This window comes from Polistes canadensis, unplaced genomic scaffold (assembly GCF_001313835.1).
Source record: "Polistes canadensis isolate GaletaPanama2010 unplaced genomic scaffold, ASM131383v1 scaffold_119, whole genome shotgun sequence".
NCBI classification, from domain to species: Eukaryota; Metazoa; Arthropoda; class Insecta; order Hymenoptera; family Vespidae; genus Polistes; species Polistes canadensis.
This window is the reverse complement of record NW_014569666.1, coordinates 395,640-421,218: the sequence shown is the minus strand read 5'-3', so window position 1 is coordinate 421,218 and position 25,579 is coordinate 395,640. Positions and strand designations below refer to the sequence as shown.

General features: G+C 34.5%; 3 protein-coding genes across 3 annotated transcripts in view; 1 reads left to right on the top strand and 2 right to left on the bottom strand.

Annotated features, from left to right (window-relative positions):
- The window catches only part of LOC106787900, a 36,148-nt gene extending 31,779 nt beyond the window's left edge, over positions 1-4,369 (top strand). Inside the window, exons 4-6 of the mRNA XM_014750656.1 lie at positions 889-1,022; positions 3,229-3,460; positions 3,696-4,369. Of these exons, the coding sequence (XP_014606142.1) occupies positions 889-1,022; positions 3,229-3,460; positions 3,696-3,772 (443 nt within the window). The 3' untranslated portion in view covers positions 3,773-4,369. The remainder of the gene's footprint in view (positions 1-888; positions 1,023-3,228; positions 3,461-3,695) is intronic.
- A 299-nt stretch (positions 4,370-4,668) lies between these two features.
- Positions 4,669-5,837, bottom strand: LOC106787887 (prefoldin subunit 5). Its single transcript, XM_014750624.1, has 2 exons — positions 5,481-5,837; positions 4,669-5,141 (listed from the first exon to the last, which is right to left on the bottom strand). Exons 1-2 carry the CDS (start codon positions 5,683-5,685, stop codon positions 4,861-4,863), a joined length of 486 nt encoding a protein of 161 aa, XP_014606110.1. The 5' UTR covers positions 5,686-5,837; the 3' UTR covers positions 4,669-4,860.
- Positions 5,838-7,953: 2,116 nt separating this feature from the next.
- Positions 7,954-25,579, bottom strand: part of LOC106787893 (muscarinic acetylcholine receptor M5) — a 32,410-nt gene continuing 14,784 nt past the window's right edge. Inside the window, exons 3-5 of the mRNA XM_014750641.1 lie at positions 14,672-14,880; positions 14,271-14,459; positions 7,954-13,937 (exon numbers count right to left, since the gene is read on the bottom strand). Of these exons, the coding sequence (XP_014606127.1) occupies positions 11,641-13,937; positions 14,271-14,459; positions 14,672-14,880 (2,695 nt within the window). The 3' untranslated portion in view covers positions 7,954-11,640. The remainder of the gene's footprint in view (positions 13,938-14,270; positions 14,460-14,671; positions 14,881-25,579) is intronic.

Genomic DNA, 25,579 nt, shown 5'->3' with positions numbered 1-25,579 from the left:
TGGAAAGTTAAAGGATTGATGCGGAAATCGTGCATGAGAAAGGAAACAATTCTTGGATAGTTTAAAGGATCGTTCCGAGCACGAAATGTACCTCGTGATTTGATAAAAACAAGAAGTAAACAGGGGAAAAACGGTAAAGAAAGATAAAGAATATGAGAAAGGTAAAGATAAGAAAGAGAGAGAAATAAAGAGAATTTACTACTATCCGTGGTGCTTACTATAACGATTCTTTTAACCGTTCGCATATAATTTATTAGTCACGTATGCGCTCCTTTCGACTAGATAGAAGAACTTGTAACGTGTCGAACGATATATATATATATGATCGGAGGAATCGATTTTCATTTTCAATTTTCGTTTCCCCATGACATTTCGATGAGTTTGATTCAACGCGACAACGTAGAGATAATCCAGGTTCTATCAATGTTTTTTTTTCTCTCTCTCTCTCTCTCTCTCTCCCAAATTCCATCGAATATATTTCGACATCGGTTATGAGCAAAATCGAGGTGTTGCGTCGAGAACCGAGAAAGTTGTCGTTACGTTTCTCCTTAGTCGTGCTCCTTCTCCTCCTCGAGGCCATTAAATGCTGTAAAAAGCATCGTTCGAATTTTTCTATAAGGATTGCTTTTCAACTTGGCGAACAATGATCCTGACCCAGCGACTTCGTCGCAACACCTTATTAGTACCGACTCGCTTTTTTTGTATCGACTAGAGAAACGAACGTAAAAAGAAATGAAAAATAAAAAAGGAAAGAGAGAAATGGAAAAGAATGGAATCATAATAATGGTCAAAGAATGTAATAGGTCATTACTCTCGACAAAAAGCTTTTTCTTCTATCGATAATGCACACCGATACACTCATTACGATGAACATTCTTTGATTTGTAGATCTCCCTAAAGGTGATCCGGAAGTGAATATAGAAAAGCCAAGATACTCGGTGGGTGACACGGTCAGAGGTAATTGTACCGTGCCAGCAGGAAATCCTAAAGCTAATATTACGTGGATGGTCAATGGAAATCAGGTTTGTAATATGATCGTTAAAATCGGTTTATATTTTTTACGAGAACCTTTTTTTCTTTTTTTTTATTTATTCATAAACGATATTTTTTTCAACGATCATAAATAGGCAATTTTTCCCATTATAATCTTTTCATATTATCCCCATCCGATCGATTTAGTCGCACCCCCTCCCCTCCCCCTCCACGCCGCCCCGTTTTTACCAACCGCGTTAATTATTCATTGATACGCTTTATCACTCTATTATGTTCACCCGGCGTTAAATATATGAAGCTTTTAATTTAATGGCTAGATAAAAGTGGATCGCGAGGCTGGGGGCCGGCCGCCACGCTTGAATTTTAATTTAGAGATTTATACGGGCGCGAATTTGAAAATTACAAAAGTGAACGAGAAATATATTCATGTCGCGTTGTCGAATTATTCATGCGAACGCGAAATCCAGTTCGTTCTTTGTTTGTTTGTTTGTCGGCTTCTGATAAAACCACTTGACGATGATACGTACGATCGATCCGACGGATGTTGATCGAACGCTAATTAAATAGGAAATAAAATTAAATGCGGTCGTATCGTATCCCGATTAGAGTTTTTCTCTTTTTTCTCTCTCTCTCTCTCTCTCTCTCTCTCTCTCTCTCTCTCTCTCTGTTTTTAATTCAATATCGTGTAATAGTGAATCTTTTTTTTTAATTGATACTGCAATATTATCCCCTCACTCTCTCACGCGTTTATATTAAAAAAATAATTTTGTTTAATTTCGATCGACGTGAACGATTTTATTTTTCGGATATACTATACGATACCTCGTTAACGAAAAGACAAATGCTAATACGAGTTATAGAAGTTTGTATCGCAAGTTCGATCTTGTTAACTCTGAGGACTAACTTCCAAGATTGGTTTAGCGTTAATTCTAGAAATTGGTGTGTCGCGGTCAGCCAAATCCCACGTACTAAACGTATCTTTATATGTTACGTAAACGATCGTTTTGTTAATTCAAATATTACATAAATATTTCGTAATATAGAATCTTATCAAGGAGAAGTTAATCAACAAAAATGTCGTTTTATAAAAATTCATACTTTGTATTATATCGTAGTCACGTAGAAAATCAAAGAAAAAAAAATATCAGCTTATTAGGATCACATTGAAACGATATTATAAGACTTTTTCGTGTACGCGAGTATCTTCTTTCCACGAGCGTTGCATTTCTAGAGTGGAAGTTTTATGGTTGCTCGTGAATTTTACGTCGAATCGAATGTTTCCAAAGTCTCGTATAAAGTGCGTTTCTATGTGAAGTATGCCCTGTATAAAGGCGATGTCAGTAGAATATCGTACGTATTCAAGGGAATCAGAAAAAAAGAAAAGAAAGTTTACGATAGAAAAAGCCATCGTGAAAATCGTATTTCGACTGGATACTTTTTTTCTACCCGTCTTCGACTTTTCCCTATCGAAAAATGTATATATAATACATATATAATACTATATATGCGAACAAAAATCAAATATCGAATGTATACTTTTATACATTTGATGATAAAAAATATTAATTCTATAATTTTCAATCGATCTATTTGTTGTTCGAAACAATAATAATTGTTGTGCGAAACAAACGTTGTTGAAGGATATCAAATTGCACGTTCGCAAATTGGAATAAAATATTTCTCGTTTACGTATAATATAAAAGTTCAATCAAAAATATCAGCAAAAAGTTTATTTTGACGTTCGAATGTATTAAAAAAAGAAAACCGCTTATATATGAGTAGCAAAGTGAAGCCGCGCAAAGCCATTCAGGAAATTATAAACCGCCCGTACATGATGCTCCGTATCGATACATTCTGACAGACTTCATTTAATCCGGAACTCTCACTTCTATGCGAGCTAGTAATCTTAAACATTTTACGGCCATCCTAAGAATCCGATAAATATTATAGTTATAACCGAATGCATTGCAAATCATTTACGACTCTCTCGGAGGAGGCGTTACCGCGTAAACGAGTGGCAGGAAGTAGTAAGGATAATTTTCCATCTTTCTTCTTTCATATCTTTCGTTTTCCTCATTCCCCTCGATTATATATATATATATAAAAGTCTTACGATAATAGTACAAAGGTCGTACGATACCTTTTGATTTTCAACCAATTAGTTTCTTACCATCCTACGAATTTATATATCATTATATTTTAACTGATATTTATATGTGCGTATTTCTTCCTAAGGTAAACTCATCCTTCGTAATAAACATCACGGACAAGTTCATCGATGATCATTACATGGCTATAGCTGGCTTAGACTTTGAGATTGCTTCGAACATCTTTACCAACGGCAAACTGCACGTTGTATGTAACGCCAACGTCTTTCATCTCTATCAGAAGAAAGCCGAAGTCGTCTTAATGGAAGAACGACCGATATTGGCTTCCGTATTGGGAACACGTGAATCTTCTTATACTGGTACGGTAATGTTAATCGCTACAACGTTAATGGATCGCTCGATTATGTTCCATGTGTAACCGCTTTACTACTCGATTAGAAATCAATCGAAGCTCTGTGTGTGACCTTAGGAATAAAAAGAAAAAACAAAAGAAAAAATACAAAGAAATAAGATCTTGTAGTAACGATTCATGATTGCAGTTAGCTTTGTCTTGTACGTCTATTTGCATTTACATTCGATATCTTTTTGTTTTAGGTAATGCAGCAAGACGCGTCGAGGAGTGGTTTTGCGCAAGTGTACTGGCCACCTTGTTGCTGTGCAATCTGAGATAACATCTGTGAACATCGACTGGATTTATGCATACTACTGTGTCGAAGAGGAAGAAAATAAAATTGTTTGTAAAATTTCGAAAATATTAACACACGAGGGAAAATGGAAAAAAAATAAACAAAAAAAAAGAAAACGAATCAGAAAGGGGGCGAAAGAGAGTGAAGAGATGGAAGAGGGGAGAGAGAGAGAGGGAGAGAGAGAGAGAGAGAGAGAGAGAGGGAGAGAGAGAAAAGTTTTTCGTTAAAATAAGTATCGAACGTATGTTATTCGTGTAAATAGGATAAAAAAAATTTAGTAAAATATCTACGTGTATGCGACATGCGTCATCTCATCGTCAAATGAGAAGACTTTGTAATCCGAATAAATATGTCGTATTATAATATATTAGGATCGACGATACGTCGCGCTAAAATATCGAAGAATTATTTCGAACACATTATATAATGTTTTTTATCCTCCGACAATGATTTTGATACCTCCTCTGTACCGTTGTACCCAATACAATGTGACCTATCACGTTTGTAGGGCAAAAACTGTTATCGTTTATAAACGAGGTTTTATTTCAATGGAAAATGAATAAATGATTCACCTTCGTTAAATCGTCGTTTTATCATTCCCGTACCATACCCAAATTTTCCATATGTGCATCTGCATACCTTATGATATATTTGCCATAAATACTGTCAAAGAATATAGAAATAGGAAAATGATTTATTTGTTTAGAAAAATACAGTCATTTTTATTATTACCATTTATTTGTGTGGATCACAAAAAGGTATGGTATAAAATAATTCTTTTTTTAAAATATAGAGAAAACAAATTTCTGAATAATTATGAATAATGTAAAATATACAAGATCAGTAATATATCTACGTAGAAATAAAAATTACAATTATGATCAAGCGAAAGAGAATATATTTAAATTGACAAAAACATCGATAAGAAGTTTACAAGAAGACTTATTATTATAGAAATTTTCGACACATTGTGTGCTCCTCGATGTACAATGAAACATAAATTAATGGAAATTTAGTTGATTGAAACAAATTTGTAACATAGAAGCAAAACTTTTCTATGTCTGTCATTCAACCTACGCACGCTCTGTGATCTCTTTTTCCATTTGATTCTGAAGTTTCATTTCAATTATGCTCATTGTCGCATCCCTAATTTTACTTTTCTCTAAACCGACTTGCTGAATCTTTTCCATTTGCTTCGTAACATATTCAACTCTTCCCTTGAAATATTCCTTCGCATCTTGTATGTTTTTTTGCACGTAGTATCCAGTCCCAATATCTACTAATACATCACTTGTATTTGCGAGCTTTCCAGTAACATACATTGATCCGGTAAGAGGAACAAGTATTTCTTTCCCTATTAAATACACAATAAATACTTGATAATCTTATGATCATACAACTAGTAGACCTACGATAACGAGGATCCAGAAATGAACACAGCGCATGTTACACAGCTTAGGCTTATGATTATTTTACTTGGTAACTTAATGCTAAATTTTTCTACACTAAGTAAGGTTTGTTAAATTCTTCTAACATTTTCTTAATATATAATCTCTAACATTGAAAAAAGATATGAAAATTTAAATAGAATGAAAAGATAACTTGTTTCCTAACCTATAAAATCACATTTTACAAAAATAAATTATATATATTTAGTTAATTATTAAAAAGTAATAAAATTGTAAGAACTAACCTTCGACTTTGGGCGTAATTTTTTCTAAACATGATCCAGATTCAAGGAATCTACTTTGTGCGAGTTTTAATTTGTGCAATGAATCTTGAAAGATATTGAGTTCATGATCCATTTGCTGTTTCAACTGCATTAATTGTTGTAAATTTAAATTAGAAATATCGATTTGTTGCATTTGAGAGCCTTCGGACATTACTACTCCTGACATTTTTAAACGTTAAATTAAAGATCACACTAACGTATCTCAAAAAACTGATCTGTAACACCGTACGTCCTTTTTTTAGAATATCCAAACATGGATAAAACGACACAGACAACAACGTTGTTTTACATGAAACTTACAAATATTTCCAACTGGCAGCACTTGTCGTATAAAACACAACTGCCATCTGACGGAAAGAAAAAATATTTTTCATACCAACGAATAATAATATTAAAAATACTATAAAATTCATTTTCATGATTTTTATCAAAATATTATATGCATAAATTAAACAATATATTACTCAGTAACTATTTAAATGAATATTTTGTACCGTTATACAAAAATATTATGTACTTTAGTCGGTAATGTCAGTCACGCGCATGACTTATCGGTAAGAAACTTTTTCTAAGATTCTAAGATAAATATGTAATAAAGAAATCTCCGTTATTGTTTGAGAAACAAAACTGACTATCTGAATCCTTCAGTTCGACTTTCTCATATACAGAGTTAAATATATAATATTATGATCACTTGTATCCTTGGTTAGTCGTGTAAACACCGTTCTTGCCGACACATCGCAACCGTAAAGTATAATTTAACTTAATTTATTTAATTTTCAAATTTATTATTTTAACAATATATTCGTAGTATTGATATTATATTTTTATTAATAATATAAACTGGTATGTATTATAAATAATAGAGTTTACGATAGAGATATGATTTTTTAACTACATTATTTGACACTGCATTACCGACGTTACAGGAAGTCTATTTAATCGATTTAATAGTTATATATTTTCAAGAGAATACACAGTAAGAACTTTTTTTTCTTCAAAAGAACACAAGCAGGATAGGCGTTAATGGAATAAAAAATATTTGTTTAATCGTATCACATTATTATTTTATTTTATTTTATACGCATCTTTGTGCTTACATACTCCAATGTCTAAACATATCAATTAAATCTAATCTTGCATATAATTGCTGACCAAGTTAGAAATAAAAAAATTTTTCCTCTACTTTATTAATGTATCTATCATGATAGTATGCAATTGTCGAACTTTTCCTTTTTAATATTCACATAAATTTTTATTAGATTCGCCTACGTGAAATGAAGCATTCGTTAATCGTGTACGACAAATATCTTTCGTCTTTTTTTTTTTCTTTTTTTCTTTTTTATTTTTCTTTCTTTCTTTTTCTTTGGATAAACATTGGCTCGAGGATATTCCTCGAAGGACATCCAAATGTAGACACGTTTGCGGACAGTTATAGCAAAGAAGGATCTCCAACGGCGGGAACAAGTTACTTTTTTTTTTTTCTTTTTTTGTGCGCTCTTAATCTAAAACGTATGTCGATATTTTGTAGACACATTTTTATTTAATCGACGAATAATATTTTGTTTAATATCGTTAACATTTTTTGTTTCTTTTTTTTTTCTTTTCTTTTTTTTCTTTTACACGATCAGACGATCGTTCGATTTTTTTTAAGAGTGCAAAGTTGTTTTTTTTATTGTACTTTCACGTCGTCTGTAATTATGTGCATATATTTTAAACAAACGATATAGTTTCCTCTGACAATAGGTATCATCGATTTTTCTCGGCATCTCATCGATAATTGCGTCGTATCGGGTAATAAATATTTTTTTCTTTCTCTTTCTGTTTTCTTTTTTTCTTTTTCACAATTTAAGCAACAGATCTTATATTTATACGACAATTTTGCCGTTATTACATATACATTTCTTTCTAATTTTTATATATATATACGTGTTGTATTTATATTTATATATAATTTATCGGAGGACATTACGTTTGCCATAGACACAAATGTTCTTTTCTTTTTTTTTTTTATACACCTGACCCTTCAAAATTATTTTATAAACGTGCGTAACTCTATACATATATTGACGATTGAATTGTATTTTTAATGATAGAAGAAATATATATAAACCACGAGATGAACATAAAAATACGAAGTAGTGAAGTATGTAAAAAACACGTCGATTATATTGTTAATATTTAAGGGTCAGTGTGTATTAGAGATTGTCAAGCGAGAGCACGCACAAATGATATTGTCTATAATTTAATGATAATTAGTATCTGTTTCCTTTGTTGATCCCACGTAATAATCAGGATACATTAAAATATTACAACTGAATTGTTGTAACGGATATTTTTTTATTCCATATATTATGTATATTTTTATCATCATTATTTCTTTCTTTCTTTCTTTCTTTCATTCTTTAACAAGCCAATCAAATTTTTTTTTCGCATATGTTCCTATAATTAGCAAACAATTTCTAAATTTCTAACAGCATCGATTCCTCTTATCGATCATTCAATCTAAAATATAATAATGTTAATACAATTTTCTATATACTTTATATACTGTAAAATTTCGTTTTCTCGAATTTATTATAAAAGGTATCCTTCGAGCAGCTAATTCATTAATTACGTTATACTTTAGTTCATTAGCGGGGAAACGAGTTTCCGTATCGTTAGGCCAAATTGGAAAATGAATTAACGATGTTTATCATCACTTAGATATGCGCTGTGGAACAATTAACGTTCTTGCTCTCGATTTTAATATTAACTCTTCATCCTTTTTATATTTTGAAAAAAATATTCGTAATAAATCACTTAGAAGGAAATAACAAATTTTTCCCGTAAGAGAATCGAAATATACATATATATATATTTAATTGTTCTTTGATATGCGATCAGAATTGCTTTGGTCGTCGAAACCGACTTAAAAGATTTTTTATCTTTCTTATTACGTATCTTGTCTTGAGGTAGAGAACATTTGTTTGGGGACGTGAATAAGAATTGTGAACAAGAACCATGGAATTTATTTCTTAAATGAAGAATAGAAACGTGTCGAATTTTCTAAGATGTACCAGTCATAATTTATAATATCGAGTACGTGTCACATTTTTTTTTATATCCCTCACAGTTAATAGCGCATCCTTCTTTTCTTGTTCTTTTTATTTTTTTGTATCTTTTTTCTTTTTTTTTTTTTAATTTGCTCATTTACAATAAGTACCTAATTTATATTTGCTTTATAATAAGTATATATATAAAAAAGAAGCATCATCGTAATTAATAGCACGACGTACGAAGACTAGGGTTTCTCGAATCGTCGAAATTGAAATATTGTACATAGGCTTTATGCGGTTTATTATTTCGTGTTAATCGTTTTTTTAGGACGATTTGAAAAACAATACTATTATATTATTATATATTATAGCTATATATTTTATTTCCCTAAATATTGCGCCGTTATTGATAACACTACGTTGTACATAATACAATTTTCTCTCTCTATACACATACTAATTACATCACATAACGTCAAAGCGACGCTATATTCTCTTTGTAATGATATCTTTGTACAAGAAGCGATTATTTTATTCGATATTACTCGTAGAGTTAATTTATTTTTAGTAATAGAGTGTGATAAACGGAAGATGAGGAAGCGATTTTCTTTTGAGGTATTATCGATACAGCGATTTAAATTACGATATATAATATAATATTATAATGTTATTTCTTTTGGCTTTGTGAAGTGTGACGTCCATGAAAAAAATTCTTTATTAAATATTCTTTCGAGCGTTTTTATTCGCAACAAAAGAAATGAGACCTTATTAGCATTGGCAGTGAATTTTGGAATTTATCCAAATTTGCCAAAAATTTGTTAGCGCGTTTCCCACTCGGTAAGAATATAACAACTTAACGATAATTAGTTTCTTTTTTTTTTTCCTTCGATATACATTCATGTATGAAATGATAATTAATAATATTGACGAAAATCACAATAAAGTGTGAAGTTTTCCATGTACACTTGTACACATCACACACACGCAAACACACACGCGCGCACACATAAACATACACGCATGCACATAGTCATAAATATTCATCCATTTATATCCATGCATCTACGAATCCACGAATCCATGGATCTGCGCTTACTTTAAGCTTATTTTGCGCTTACTTAGCGCTTATTGTGCTTACCGCGAATACCACGCATCCATATATCCGCGTAACATTAAATTTCGATGCGTAGCAGTAAATAAGCTATACGGAAATACACGATATCGCGTGGGTATATCTTTTGATTTTTTTGTTACAATACATCGGAAATATCTATACAAGCGCAGTTACACGTATAACAACGTAGCTTATCTTGGCTTATACTTTTCGGAAGGAGATCACTTTGATAAATAACAGATTTGAATTTTGAAAAAGGAATAAAATCAAATAATACGTTGTCAATTGACACAAGCGCGACTTGTAACAAAAACTCTTCTCCCATTTTATTTATTTTAATGATCGAATTTTCATTTTTTATTCTTTTTTCTTTTGTACAGCCGACCTCGACGTTCCCAAAAGTAATGTAACGATAGTAAGAGAAGATTTTTGAAAATGGTAGTAACGATTGGATAGAAGATAGCATAATCGTTGATCGATGATCGAACGAACGATCTCTTACGCTCGTCTCGATTGAAATAATATATTCGAGGAAGGTCAGAGAAAAAGGCCTGCGCATCGATAGGCCACCCCAGGGCAGTGTATATCTGGATCCAATATGGCTCCACGATGAAATCCTCGAACACCCGGTACTTTCTCGAAACGAGCTGTTCTGACCCAATTCGTTGCTTGGAAAATAATAAAAAAAAAAGAAAAAGAAATGAAGAGGAAAGTTTTTAAATAGACTTTTTTCTACACTTCCGCCGTTAAACGATAAACATTTTCGTCTTTTAAATTTCGAGGTCCGCGTACGATCATCATCGGTCAAGATCGGTGGTACGAGATAACTAGCACGCATAGGGACCGTCTCACACTAGGGTTAACATATTATTTTATATTCATTATTTCAAGCATTATTTCACTTTTTGTCTTTCATGTGGCGAACGAAATGCCCGTTTTATACATAATTATATATATATATATATATGTGTGTGTGTGTGTGTGTGTGTGTATATTCTTTTAATCAAACTTATTAAACATATGTTTTAAGAGACTCGTTAAATATAATCTATCGCACTAAACGTTAGCATATTTCAAGGCTTCTCTAACAATTTTAATTAGTACATATATCGATCTTTATTTTCAGATGCGGACAGGTCGTGTTAAAAAAAAATGTATTTTAGAATGATAATGTGACTTGTCTCGCGAAATGATGGGTTTTCCGTTGAAATTACTTTCTCTTCTTAGGATATTTAATCGCATGACCAAGGAAACATCGCGGCAACGTATCGACGTTCTTCTGTACAGTCTTAATTAAGAAATAACTATAATTATGTATACCTTCCGTTCCCCCCTTTTCTGTTGTGCTATCAAAGCACGTGTCGTTCTTTCATCGCAAAAGTCGATGTTTTCGAGCTTACACTGACAGTATACATCAAAGGCGTAATTAATTATTATTTCTTTTTTAATCGATACCGAGATACGATAGTTTCTTCATCTAAAAGCTACATTACGCGATAAGATCTCAGCGTATATATCTCTCTCTTTCTCTCTGTTCTTTTGTAACATAATTTTTTAACAAATATTCACACATATACAATATGTACACCCGAATATATAGATGTCGAACGATGTCAACGAAAAAAATGCTTTTTTTTCTTTTTATTTTTTGTTTAACTATATACAAGAAGCACGTAGTACATTCATTTAGTTTTTTCTTTCCACGAGTCCGCCATTTGACTAAATTATTGTCCGCTTTAACCGCCATTACGATAAGTGGGAATATTACGGTACGCGGTATGGAAGGCCTTAAAAAGTCGAGTTTTTATTTAATTTTTCTTTACTTTTCTTTTCTTTTCTTTTCTTTTCTTTTCTTTTCTATTTTCATTTTCATTTTCATTTTCTATAACGTATACCATATTCTCAAGCAGTAGAAGTAGGTACAACATACTATTATAATATTTTATCTATGAGACGCGCGGTGCATTATTTACGTCATATGCAGATCACCTTTAAGTATTCTCGTAAAGGTTTTCTTAAATTGTTGATTAGCCAAAGCATAGCAGAAAGGATTCATAGGGCTGTTTGCGTAGCACAGGAAATAGGAGAACATGAAGAGATGTTCATTCGTGCACGGAGGATTCGTACAAAAGCCTTCGACGAGAGCCAAAATGTGATAGGGCGTCCAACAGGCAACAAAAGCTCCAAGAATAAAAGATATCGTCCTGAAGGCCTTGCGTGCTCTGTTTTCCGTTCTTGACTTTTGCCGTCCCATTGTCGGATTTCTCTGAGTTTTCGCTTTCAATCGTTTGCCGATGGTTTTGACGAAGTCTCTTCTGGAACCACCTTCTTCCCCATTTTCAGTTTTTCTCTTTTTCGATTGTTTTTTAGTCTCTTGTCCGTCTGTTCCAGAAATCGTCGGTACCATACTACTAGAAGATGAATTTTGTGGTGGATTATTGCTGATCTTGGTCGCTTGATCGGATAATCTTTCAGTAGTTTGATCAGAAAATCTCTCGGTCGTGCAGTTCGACGACTCAACGGTTTTTGCTGTATTAATCACAGTCGTAACCGGTTGACGTTTACTGTTTTCAGCTTTGACGGTTACTTCGGTATTCACTTTACTCACCGTAGGAGATGTTTGAGATGCTGCGTTAGTTTGTTGAGTGATAAAGACACGGGGTGGATGTGTTTGACTTGAGGCATTCGACATTACTGGTAATTGCTGTTGCGTTTGTTTATTCGATAAATTTATCTGATTCGTGCCAGCTTGTTGAGTCGCTCGGAGGAGTGCAGCTTGTAACAAACTAGTCGTAGTTGCCGTGGAAATCGCGTTGCAGAGAATAGGCGACGACGGTGCGGTAGAAAGAGGATTCGCTAAACTACAAGAGAAAGATGAGGGTGGACTTTCGTAGGAAGGACTCGGAAGAATGACCGAGCTTTCGTCCATGTACCTTAAATCGGCACCGTCGAGGCCAGTTAAAATATCGTATGTACCTTGACCATGACTGGAAACGACCAAGGATTTCGGTCTTTCACCAGACGACGAGGTCGAGGGACTTTCTGTTATCGGTGGGCTGCTTTGAAATTGCGTGGGGGGTGGTATGATATTTTGTTGAGAACTGTTCAAAGATATTTGTTGAACTGGTGGCGTGGTATCCTCGTTCGACGTGGTCGTATGTTTATTACTATAAACGTCGATAGATTTTAATGATTGTTCTGGGGTTAATGTTTGACTACTGGATTTGTCTGGCTCTATGGGATTATCGGTATCCAGAAGACTGAGCTCCTGTATCTTCGGCAGTGTTTGGCCTTTCTGCGTCATCGTGCTGGATTCGCATATTGGACTAGTCGTCGGTAAGATTTTCTTCATGGTTGGTACGTTTGTTTCAATCTTAACAGGTACGATGCCGTTCAATCGACCATTGGTGGCGAATACTTGAAGCGCACCAGATTGGACGACCAAGCCAGCGAGAGACGAACGTTTCTTGACGTTACTCAACTGTTGAGTTGGTCCGACGGTACTTTCTTCGTCGGAATCAAAGGCCGGGCTACTAGATCGTTCGGATTTTTCTGTTTCCGTAGGCATTGTACTTGCACAAGTAACCTTGTCCGCGGCATCCTCCGTTCCACCGGATCCCGAAACTTTGGATGACTTTTGTCCGCTATCGGCACCAGCTGTATTATCTTCTTGACCCCCCGACGAGCTCACTCTAGGCTTATCTTGACTCAACAAGGTACTTTGCGTCTTTGATATACCTATACCGGCTGCACGACCAGCCATTCCAGACATGGCACCGGCGCTCAATGCCACCATCGATTGCATTTTTCTCTGCTTCATTTCGCTTTTCTTTTGCATGTCATACGCGGTTTTATATATTCCTCCGTATAGAATGAAAAGTACGATTAACGTTGTCCAATAATAACCGATTATAAGAGCGGTATTGAACACTGGATCTTTGAGAAATTGCACTGCACACTGTCCCGGATTGAGATCCCTGTAACCGATGAAGTGTTCCCAACCAAATATACTGATGAAAAATAGAAGTGCTGGTATTATCCAAGTAATAGTAACCATCCAGATGACGCGATTCTTTGTTCGCCAACTGCGGTATTGCGCAGCAATTTTCACCGAGCAAAAGCGATCGATCGTAATCAAAAGCACCGTGTACTGTGACACAAGGCAGACGGTGTAGTCTACGGATAACCATAGGTCGCAGAGTAGAGGTCCAAGGTTCCAATAGCCCATTAGAACATATACCGTATAGAATGGCATAGAGACTGTACCTGTGTAACAACGAAGATATAGTAGGATCGATCAGTTCTAGTATATCTCGTGTATGATGAAACAATCGTTCTTCGGACCATCTATAACATCCGACCTACATCATTTACAACTACACTACTACTATTATTACTATAACATATCTGTCATACCAACGAAAGTACGATATTAAACGAGAAATAAAAGCGAAATATGAACGGACAGCATGCTCTTCTAAACACATCATTTTAATTTCCATTCGTGTTTATTAAATTTTAAGAAATGTAACAAAATATCATCGTCATCATCATCATCATTATCATCATCATCATCAATTCTACGAACGAAAATCTTACCGATGAGCATGTCAGTGGCAGCTAACGACGCGATGAAATAGTTGCTCGGCTGTCTGATGGCTCTGTCGACGATAAATGCCAATAATACAAGAATATTACCACCCACTGTTAGTAATATACATATTGCTAAGCATATAGCTATCAGGACCGTTTGCCAGAGCTCGAAGGGTGGTAATGCAGGTGCTATATCTGTTTGATAGAGAGACAAATTATATATCTTTTTTATTAAATTTAATAATATCATATATTGACGTGTGTGTGTGTGTGAATACATTAAACGCGTTAAAAACAAATGTTTTCAAATAAATCAAAATAAATGTGAAGAGATGTGAGATTTTCGATGAAAATTAATTGGAAAGAAATATACGATTCAACGAACTGTTTAATCTCAATTATATTACCCAATGACGACGGGGTTGTTACGTTTCCTGGTATCGTGGTATTGGTTGCATTTGTTGGAAACCATTCGGGCAAAAGTTCCCCGTATTCACCGCTACTCCAACGTGGATCCTCAGGATCAGGCCAAGTTCCATTCAATTGGGTACATTCCGCTGTCAAAATCTGATTGTATACGTATCGACATAGACGTTCTCGTTGTCTTTTCAGTTTCCTGCAAATAGAGAAATAACGGAAAAGAAGAAAAAAAGAAAGAAACGAAACGAAACGAAACGACATTGTGTCAACGTTCGTTAAATGAATGAAAAGAATACAAATAGAATCGAAATTCATATTTAATCGTTAAACGTCGATAAAACGAAAAAGACAAATTATAACGAAATAATTAAATTCATTGCGCGATGATTATTTATTTTCTTCACGGGAATGTATTATATTCAAAAGTGTCATAACATTTTATATCTTTTTTGCTTTCTTATAATCTTCGATGTTTAGTACTAACATTAAAGAAAATGTGACACCGGTATTTCCTGACTCCTAGCCGACACGAACACCCCCATCTTCTTCCATTCCCTTCCCCCTCCTATCCCTCCTCCTCATCCTCCTCCTTCTCTTCTACCCATCTTCTCTTGTGCTCTATGAAGCGTCGTTGCAGTGGCAACACGAGAGGCGAGTCAAAGGCTGAATACACTGGGCACACAATGAGCTTGAAATAAGCATGAATGGAACCACATCTATCCCTCCCGTCACATACCGGTTCCGTCGCTGCCAGGCAAGAAACGACGACGACGACGACGACGACGACGACGACGACGACGACGACGACGACGATGACGATGACGACGCGCACCTTAAAGAGGGTGAATTCTTTTTGTCAGCGAAGATACGAGTCGACGATCCCGATTCTCCGAGCTAGTCAAAAGATTTCGCTCGGACCTCCTTCTTTTCACCCTTTTCTTGTTTTTTTTTTTGTTTGTCACCATTGAATCATTTATTACTAGGTATTACAGGTTTTCTCTTTTCCTTTTTTTCTTTTTGTTATTACTTATTTCATTATATGTTTGTTGTTAACTAATCGATCTCATTCATATCGCGATTCCCTGTCAATATATTTTGATACGTTCTCGTGGTTAGGATAGATTTCTTTTTTGTTTTGTTTGTTTGATATTAATTTGTTTGCCATGTTAAATTATTTGTTCGAATATTATGTAAAACCTTGTGGTATTTTCAATGATTTGGATTTAATTTGCCTTTTACTTTCATCATACTGATGCTTTTTTTTTGGGTATCAGTGAACGTCATTGTAATGCTATTTACAATAATGGAAGAGAGAGGCTATTATCATAGCGAGCTATTCGCGCAGATAAGGAAGCAGAGCGTATAAAAAGCTGGGAAGCAGTATCATCCATTGTTTCAATCTTCTAGACTCTGGAGACTAAACCCCCTCTCCGTGGAATCCGTATAAAAATAGTTGGAAAAGACAAAACGATTTTGTCATTGTTTTGTCTTTTTTATTCATTAGATTTTTCAGTTGAAAATAACTTTGAAAATGATGTATGATACACTATTTTCAGACACGCGAAGTTTTCTACTTTAAATAGCAATCTGTTGTGGATAATCATGCGTTTATTAAATTCCGTATTTCTCTTGGGAACATTTTAAAAATACTATAAATAAAACGATGATTAAGTGATAATTAGAGAAACGAGATAATCTATCTTTGTTATAACGAAATAATTTTTTAAAGGTATTGTACCATAACATAATTCGCGATTATTCGTTCCACGTTATTGATAGGGGTTCTTCTTTGCCACCTTTAACATGAAAGGGTCCCAAAGAAAAAGAAAGAGAGAGAGAGAAAGAGAGGGAGAAGGAAAGAAAGATAATGAGCTGAATTTAGCATCTATAATTGTCTCGATAAGGAACGTCTTTAATTATCCTTCTCGTTTATGAGAAGTCACCGTAGCATAAGACTTTTCTCGTAATATTTTATTTCACATTAAATGACGTTCTCGCAAGGACTAAAGGGGCGAGTTTGAGAAATAAATATATTCATTTTTCGAATTGCTATTTGATACGTCGTGAGAGATATGAACCGTAGATTAGCTTTGCTTTCGAACGAGAAAGTTCAAATGGGCGTACGTCTGAGCGCGTAATCGAGTAGAATCGCAAAACGAAAACTCATGGAAAAAGCCAAAGCTTTAAAGGGGATGAAGAGAAGCTGAAAAAGAGGGTGCTCGATAGGCATCCATGATTTTAAACCCTTCTTCTCTGGTAGATAGGGAAAATCGTTTTGTTTAATGAGTTGTAATATCGATCGGCTGTGTGAGATCGTTTGCGTTGGAAATCCTCGAGATCGAGGATTTCGTGCGGGATAAGAAATCGATTCGGGAAGAGATTCGTGAACCCGTGTTCCCGAATAAATTGAATCATTTTTCGGGATATGTGAAAGACAAAAATCCGGAGGAGCATATTATAATGGAGGGTATGATTATTAAAAGAACCATTGAAGATTGTATTACCGTGATATGGACCTTGAATAATTTTTATAAAATACGATTAATTCCCGGCGATGATATTTTCATAATATAAGATTCCGAAAAATTCTCTCGAAACATTTTTATATATTATCATGGATAATATAAAAGATAAGAGAGAAGAAAATGAGAAATGGTATAACAAGAGTCCCACTTCAAACGAACGAATTTCAGGAATGTACTCAGTTTCAGTTGAATACCAGTGAGATGTAAAGAGATTAGAATTCAACGAGAAGTAGCTTGAAAGAGTAGAAATAGGAAAAAGAAAAGACAAGGAGAGAGGTGAACGTTGAAGCAACGCCGAGTGGACGAGTATGCAAAAATACAGCTCGGGTAAAGAAGGAGTACGGCTTGTACAATACGGCTATGCGTAAGCTTTCATGAATTTGCTTGGAAAGAAAGAGTGTATATAAGGTCCACTTGCAACTTAGATTATATATCAAAATATATATCTATATATATATATATATACACGTTGAAGTTTACGTACCACATATATACACGTATACAAATCTACATATTTGTATAAATTAATTCAGAATATTGTTATATCTCTTGCATTAGTGCATTATTCATCGATGTATTAGTTATACGATTACTTGCTTAGCACGCTCCGTTTGTATCATGGATAAATTTAATTGGTCTAGCGGATGTATCGATTTATCGAGTACGTGCTACGAATATGGTGGATACATGAATCAGAATTTATCGACGAGCACGAAAATGTAACAACCTCTTCTACCACCATTTATTTCCATGAAATTTCAATACTTGGACTTTAAAAACGTACCGGTATTAAAACTTAATCTTTTCTGCTGTCATAGTCGAGGAAATATTCAGGCTAGGAGAGAAGCAATCGTAACGTGGCTCCTTTCAACTAACACCGAAGAGGTACATCATCGTTATAATGAAACTCACTGGTGGTGGTAACCTGTGGATAGAACATCCATCTTTCTCGTGTGTATGTGTGCCAAGAGGGTGGCAAAAGGGAGCGGCTATATAAGTCCGCTGAGCAGAGGATCATCGCTGTGGAATGGCATGATCATACGGACGGATGAAGAGGGAGTGAAAAAGGGGTGGTTCAAGAGAGACAGAAAGAGAGAGAAAGAAAGAGAGAGAAAGAGAGAAAGAGAGAAAGAGACGAATGAGGGAACTGAAACGAACTGGTGGGGTGAAATTGCAAGGAAGAGAGAAGTAGAGACGACATGGTAAAGGAGAGAGAAAGAGAGAGAGAGAGAGAGAGAGAGAGAGAGAGAGAAAGAAAGAAAGAAAAAGAGGAGAGGCAACAAGTACCTATCCAACTAGCATCGTTTCGACGAACGGTGAATACTGTGGAAAGTCGCGGTTTCAGCCCGTTCCTCTTCCATCTTCCTTTTTAGTATCATTGTGTTTAAATCCCACAGAGACAGCTCTCGTATTTTCCAACATAAATCTTTTTCCCATTCGAAGATCGTCGATCTATTATCGATTTATTGTTCATAATTGATACTTGAATTCTCACGATTTTCGATGTTCATCGATTCGTACCGACAAAACCAGATGTTCGGCTAATGACGAAAGAAAGAAAGAGAGAGAGAGAGAGAGAGAGAGAGAGGGGAGGGGAGAATTTGAATTGTTCTACCGAAAAAAAATACTATACGGGTATATAAACATTCGTTGGAACGGAATGCGTACAAAGATAGTTTTGATAGGAACGTCCGAAAGTATGATTAATGTCCCTACGAAATCTTTCATCTTGCCATTGACGAAAATGTTGGGAAAATAACTGATGAGCCTTTTTTTTTTTTTTGTTTTTTCTTTTTAGTAACGATCGTTAATTATTCTTCTTCTTCATTGTGTTATTCCCCAAGTGTGTTTTTCGTATATCGATATTTTTGTTCTCTCTCTCTCTCTTTCTCTCTTTCTCTCCCTCTTGGAAAAAAATTGATATTCTTTCGAGTAAATCGAGCTAACGTGATCGTTAGTATATCATCTAACGCGCGCGCGTTCTTCTATTTGCGAATATCTTATATCGAATAAATGATAGGTGGGAAAATAGGATAACCGTTGATAGTAACACGGTCGTGGCGGGACAGGGCGGGTTGGGGGAGGTGAGGTTACTCTATTTTAAAAATTTTTTAGTACTATCCTCGAGGGTAATCTTATTTTTATTTTCCGCTTGGCTCTTACTCGATAGAACCTTTCAAGAGACTTCTATGCATGTGAAATACGTAACCCATAGCTCCAGGCTGGTATCGGAACCACCTGCTACTTCTTCGCGTCTCGTCTTTTCGTGACATCCTTTCCTTAAATTCACAGATATATATATATATATATATATATATATATATATATATATTTCTTCATCGAAATAGGCCGTTATCCATTGGATAAAATTTTATCAAGAATTTCAAAATTATATACGTATGCATATACATTATAATATATATATATATAGAATTTAAAACTACCGAACTACAGGTAGAATTATATTTAACGACGACCTTTCTTTAGATTCATCGTCGACCGCATGGTATTTGAAAATTGTTCAAACGATTAGAAAAAGTCGATAATTTCGTCGATAAGATCGTAAGTATCTGTTTTATCTAACCGAGTATTTGCATCTTGTATTTGCATACACGATAATGCGGTTACGTTCGATGAAACTTTTCCAAACTAATATCACTGTGCAGGTTTTTCATATTACCTATCTATTGTAATAAATAATGCGCCATCTGGCGTATATATATTATTATTATTATTTATTTTCCATGCAAAGAAAAACGTAGAGAAAAAGGGTAAAGAAATACATATAGAATACGTTTTCTCGTTGCAGTTATGAATGTTGTACTAATTTGCACACGGTTTACGATATCGCTCGCTCAAGTTACATTTAAATAAAACTTTCGTCCGTGCTTGCTTTTTTTCCAATAGCCGTTTGTTTACGAATGTATGCATAGTATCGATTTGATTTTACCGTTGTGTTTTATATTTCATCTCTTCTTTTTTCTTGTTTTTTTTTTTCTCTCTCTCTCTCTCTCTTTTAACGGGCAAGCTCAAGCGAGCGCATTTTATTTTTACTATAACAAATCTCGTATTCATTTTATTCGCTACAATGCCTTCGTCACTAGGATAGAGAAATCTACACTCTTTCCCTACAAAAAAAAAAAAAAAAAAAGAAAAAAAATAGTAAAACGAAAGAAAATAGTCAAGAAATCGTGCGAGAGTACGTATGTATCTTTCTAGCAAGGATTCAATTTGATAAATGAGGACTCCGTACCTAACGTTGGAAACCAAGAGAAAACGTGTAGAAAAAAAAAGAAGAAATGGAAGAAGAAGGACAAAAAATAAGAAAGAAAAAGCTGCGAAATATAAAAGGCAGGACTTTTGCGTGAAATGGTAGAGATTCCCTTGTCGGTTGCGGTTCGCACTCACATTTACTATTCTTTTCCATCCTTGTATCTTCATCTTCCTCCGGTTTCTTCGTTTTCCTTTTTTTTTCTTTTTTTTTCTTTTTCTTTTCCCATCCCTTCTGGCGGATCGAGGCTCCGGCATTCGCCGGGCAAAAATCTTGAGATGAAAGTAGAAGAAGAGAGGAGAGAGAGAGAGAAAGAGGGAGAGCGAGAGAGAGAGAAAGAGAGAGAGCTGGCAAAAGTATTCCTTGAGATTGAACATCGTTGCGGTCAGAAGAGAGAGAGAGAAAGAGAGAGAGAGAGAGAGCTAGGCAATGAGCCGTCAAAATTTGCTAAAAATTCGGCAACTGCGCAAACGCGAAAAGGATTTTCCCGTGGTAGTTTCATTGCCTTTTCACGGAAAAGAACTTTTTGATCTTTACCCGCTAAATTACTTCAGACTTGGTCAAACTTTCTAAACCTCGGACTCGACGATTTTAATACTTCGATGTTGACGAAGTAACACAATGGTCTTTAGTCTCTCATCGACTTTTCTTCATCGTGATTAACGTCAAAATCTGAGATTATAAAGATTTTCTATTTCGTATACACGATTGTTTTACGTTTACTTTTTAAAAAGTAAATATATGGGAGTGAATATTTGACAATTACGGTAAATAGAGACATACCTATATTCTACATTAATACGAAATTGCAAACGTGAATTGATATTGGATAGGTGATTGGATACAATCTGATATCTATACGAACTTGGATTATACGAGATAACAGTTTACTATTACTCATGTTAATGATAAATATTATAGAAACGAATGAAAAGAAATATTCGATGTATCTATCAAAGAGTAAATTGAACAATGTATCGAGAAAAAAAAAATATATAATATATATAAACTTCTTTAACTCTCGATTTTTAAATTACATCGTAATTAACGATCCGTCTAAATGTAATAAAGAAACATAATATGAATCGAAGAAAAAATGTAGAAATATTGTTCCATTTTCGTGTGAGGAATTCATTCGAGTTTCATTTACAGTGAAAAGAAAGATAGATCATCATCGTGCTTCCTGTCTATCTTGTGCTTGATCATCAAGCTGAAGCTTAATACAGGTGGTGGAGAAGATCAAATCGGATTTACACTTCTGTGGAAAGTAAGGTGGCGTTCCATAAATAAAAGGTTACAAGGGGTGAATGTGTTGCCAACACGTTGATGGTATACCTGTGGTGACGTAGTAGACTACCAGAGGAGAATCTCGATGGCTCGAGGGAATTGAACGAACCCGTTTAATAACTCTGCTAGCGTACGAACGCTTCAGGCGTGACACTGAAACCATCCTGGATGCGTTGAGACCCCCTAACACCCCTTTCCCCCCGTTCCCACACCTCGCCCCTTCTCCCCGTTCGATATTCGAGCCAATGACATTGGCTGACAGCTCGAACACAGGTCTACTCAAATTGTATAATCACCATTTCGGTCTTTTTTGTCTTCAAAAAAGTCTGAATCGTTTCTTTTTTTTCGTGTTAAAGTGTACGAAGAATGCTTGATTAAAATCCAACTAATCTATCTTTTTTCTTTCTCTTCTTTTCTTTTCTTTTCTTTTCTTTTATTTTCTTTTCTCTTTCTTTTTATTATGAAACTTTCAACTAAAACTTTACATCATCAATCTTAAAGTACGTAAGACGGAAAAATTTCGATTTATCGCGCGTTAGCTAACGACATAATTCTTGTTTCATTATTACGCCAAGGACATTTCGAATTTCGTGTTATCTCTAAAACACGTTATTAAGGATTATTCGTTCATCAAATTGTATGTTGGTTTCTCTGTTGTGTTTCATATAACACCGATCGAAACTCACAGATAAAGCGAGATATACTTTAACGACTGAGTCGTTACATTATACTGAATTTTCAGAACTGGTTCAAGAACAAACGTTACAATTGAAATCTTCGTAGTATCCAACAGGGACTTTGTCCATTATCTTTATCTCTGAACAAATAGATTTGTCCGGTAGGTTTTGTTTTCGGTATTCTACCTATAGGTATATATATATATCCTTTTCTTTCCTAATATCGTTATAACTATTCCATATGACCTAGTGCAAAGTACGTTCTATTCTTATGCAAAAGACCTTTATATAGACATTGATAGACGACTTTACTACCAAAGTATACACCACTCTGTCTATATTTCGATGATTGATAACGTGTATTTAAAAAGGAAAATAATTCTTATCGGGGAACGTTAACATCGATCAACGAAATATCACCACATTGGTGAGTGTTAAAAACTTGATAAAAAAGAAAATTAAAATCCGTGTAGAAAAATACATATTCGAAATTGTAGTATAAGACGAGTTTTAAATATATATGTATAGTTTAATCGTCTAGTATCGACACAGTTTACATTGCAGATGGGAGAATGAAAGGTAAAAACAATTGGATAGCGCAGGAAGTGAGCGCACACTTGCAATCGAGGATCCCCCCTTAACGTGCAGGTGTACAACAACGATCCCTATGCTTTGTACGGAAGTTTCCTCTTTCCCTCCCTACCGCTCACCCTCTTCATTATCACACAAAGACTTGGCAGTAATTAACGCAGCAAGGACGTTTCTCTTAACCAGCACACTACTATAGTTTCCTAGAAGATGAAAAGGCCTGTATCACAGCTTGCCACATTCATCTACTTGCTTTCGAGTATGAGAGAGAGAGAGAGAGAGAGAGAGAGAGAGAGAGAGAGAGAGAGAGAGAGAAAGAGAGGGAGGGAGGGAAAGAGAGAGAGTGTATGTATCTACATCAATTTTAACCAATCACATTTCACCTAATAGGTCATTCCTTTCATGAACATGTTGGCACGTGGTTTGAATATTCAATTTCTGTGGATCGTAGTAATTATTCAAAATTCTCCAAGATTTTGCTATAAATTCATGCTCATACATGGCGTCGATATAGTTGGATAAAATCATGGAGGAATATTGTATGTTATTTTATGCGATAATTGAATGTAACAGTCTAATTTTATAAAATTGTCTTATTAACGTTCACAATTTTAAACCTTTAAATGGATTTCGTATCTTAATAAAAGTTTATCTCTTTCTTTCTTATTTCTTGAAAAAGTGTATGCATGGTTCAAAAGACTTCCTCGTGCCTCGAGACATCGCTCATTGCAGTTTATCGATTCCTAAAGTATCTTAACATCTTAGAAATCTTGCTCGTCATATATTATTAAGCCGAAACTCAAGGAGATTTTCAGACAAAGCGTTCGTAGATTTTTTCTATAGACCCCAAAACCAGGTCGAGCTATGTGTGCAAGTCAAATGAATAAAAAGTAAACGATATATATAATAATAATAAAAAAAGAAAAAAGAAAAAGAAAAGAATAGAGGAAAACAATTTTGCAATTTGCAAATTTTAGATAGAGATTTGTCATTCTCAATCCGATGTTTAGAAGGTTCCTTGAAAAATTATTAATATAGGATTGACCGAAAGTAAAAAGAAAAAAGAAATGAAAAATCTTCGAAGAGGAATAAAAAAAAATAAGGATGCACGTGTCCAAAAAGTTTTCCAGTGATCTTAATTATTATCGATAAGAGATAATTATTTGATAAAGAAGGAAGTCACTTAAATGATTAATAAGATGAAGAATCTATGATATCGAAGTTCGGATTGGTGAGTTCACGAATAAGTGACGTCTTTCTTCTTTTTTCTTTTTCAAACATAGTTATACATGGAGGAGTTATTACTGAATCATGTTTCATTTCGATAATTAATCACAGCTAATCTTGCACGGTATACTCTGAAAGTTAATTCAAGGAAATCATGGTGTTATGTTCGCACGAACGACACATCCAGGAAGTTGTCGAGTAGAAGCGCAGGCTAATTGAGTTAATGAAAAATGAAGTGCGCCTTGGCCCCTCACTCGACTTTGCTATTTCGGAGAACTTCAAAGTGCACTCTAATGCTTACGTACTATTTTTACGTATGTAATCAGAATTTTTGTGCAACGAGATATACCGACGGTATACATCAACGAGACGTAATTTGTCCTATATTTGATGATTTCCACGTTAGTTACTTGAAATATAAATGTGCTGGGTCAAAAGTTTTGATTAAAAACTGCGCTAGAGCGAACAGATCGAAATATTATTTTTTTTTTTTTTCGTTTTTTGTCGTTCTTTCAAAAGAAACAAATTTATTCAGTTCGATTAAAATCTGATTGTGATTAAATTCTTATTATGAATACTTACAGTAAGCCTCGTAATATTAAACGTTATAAGCCCAAAGTAATCGGCGTTTGGAATGTTCTGCAATAATCCTCGTAGTCAGTTCTTTTATTATTTCATCAAGTTCACGAAAATCCTATTTCTTTGAAATATTTTATACGTTTTATTTCCCTCTTCATTTTCCTTCGAATCTCTTCTTACAGGTATATTCTCATTATTTTTTACAGTTTCTTATGAACCGTAATAATGCGAAAATTCGGTTCTCTCCGCAAGAAAAGAAATAGAAAATTTGACTTGGGAATATCGTAAATTTTTTGGAATGTTAGTTCAGCAACATCAGCGTATTTATCCACACCACAGAATGAATTCGTATACGTAGGGTGTGTACCTATGTCTAAGCATACATAAAAGCGCATAATAAAATTTGTCCTACTCAGCAGACTCTATCTTCTTTGAAAACTCGTTGACCTAAAGACGATGTATAATTTCTTAAGTTTATTGAATATGGGAATGTAACTTTTAAGTCAAAGTTTTCTTCAAAGAAGAAAATCCGCAGGATACACGAGTGTTACCTTTCTTAATATTTGAAAAACGTCTTTGCCCAATTTTGGAAAAATCAAATAGTTTATTCAAATTTACAGCAAAACATGGTATTTCCTTTTCTATGAATAAACATCCTGTAGTTGAATAAATTGAACTCACTGTGTTGTGTGTAATGTTTCTCAGTTTGCTGTTTGCATTCCCGAAAACTATGAAGTAATT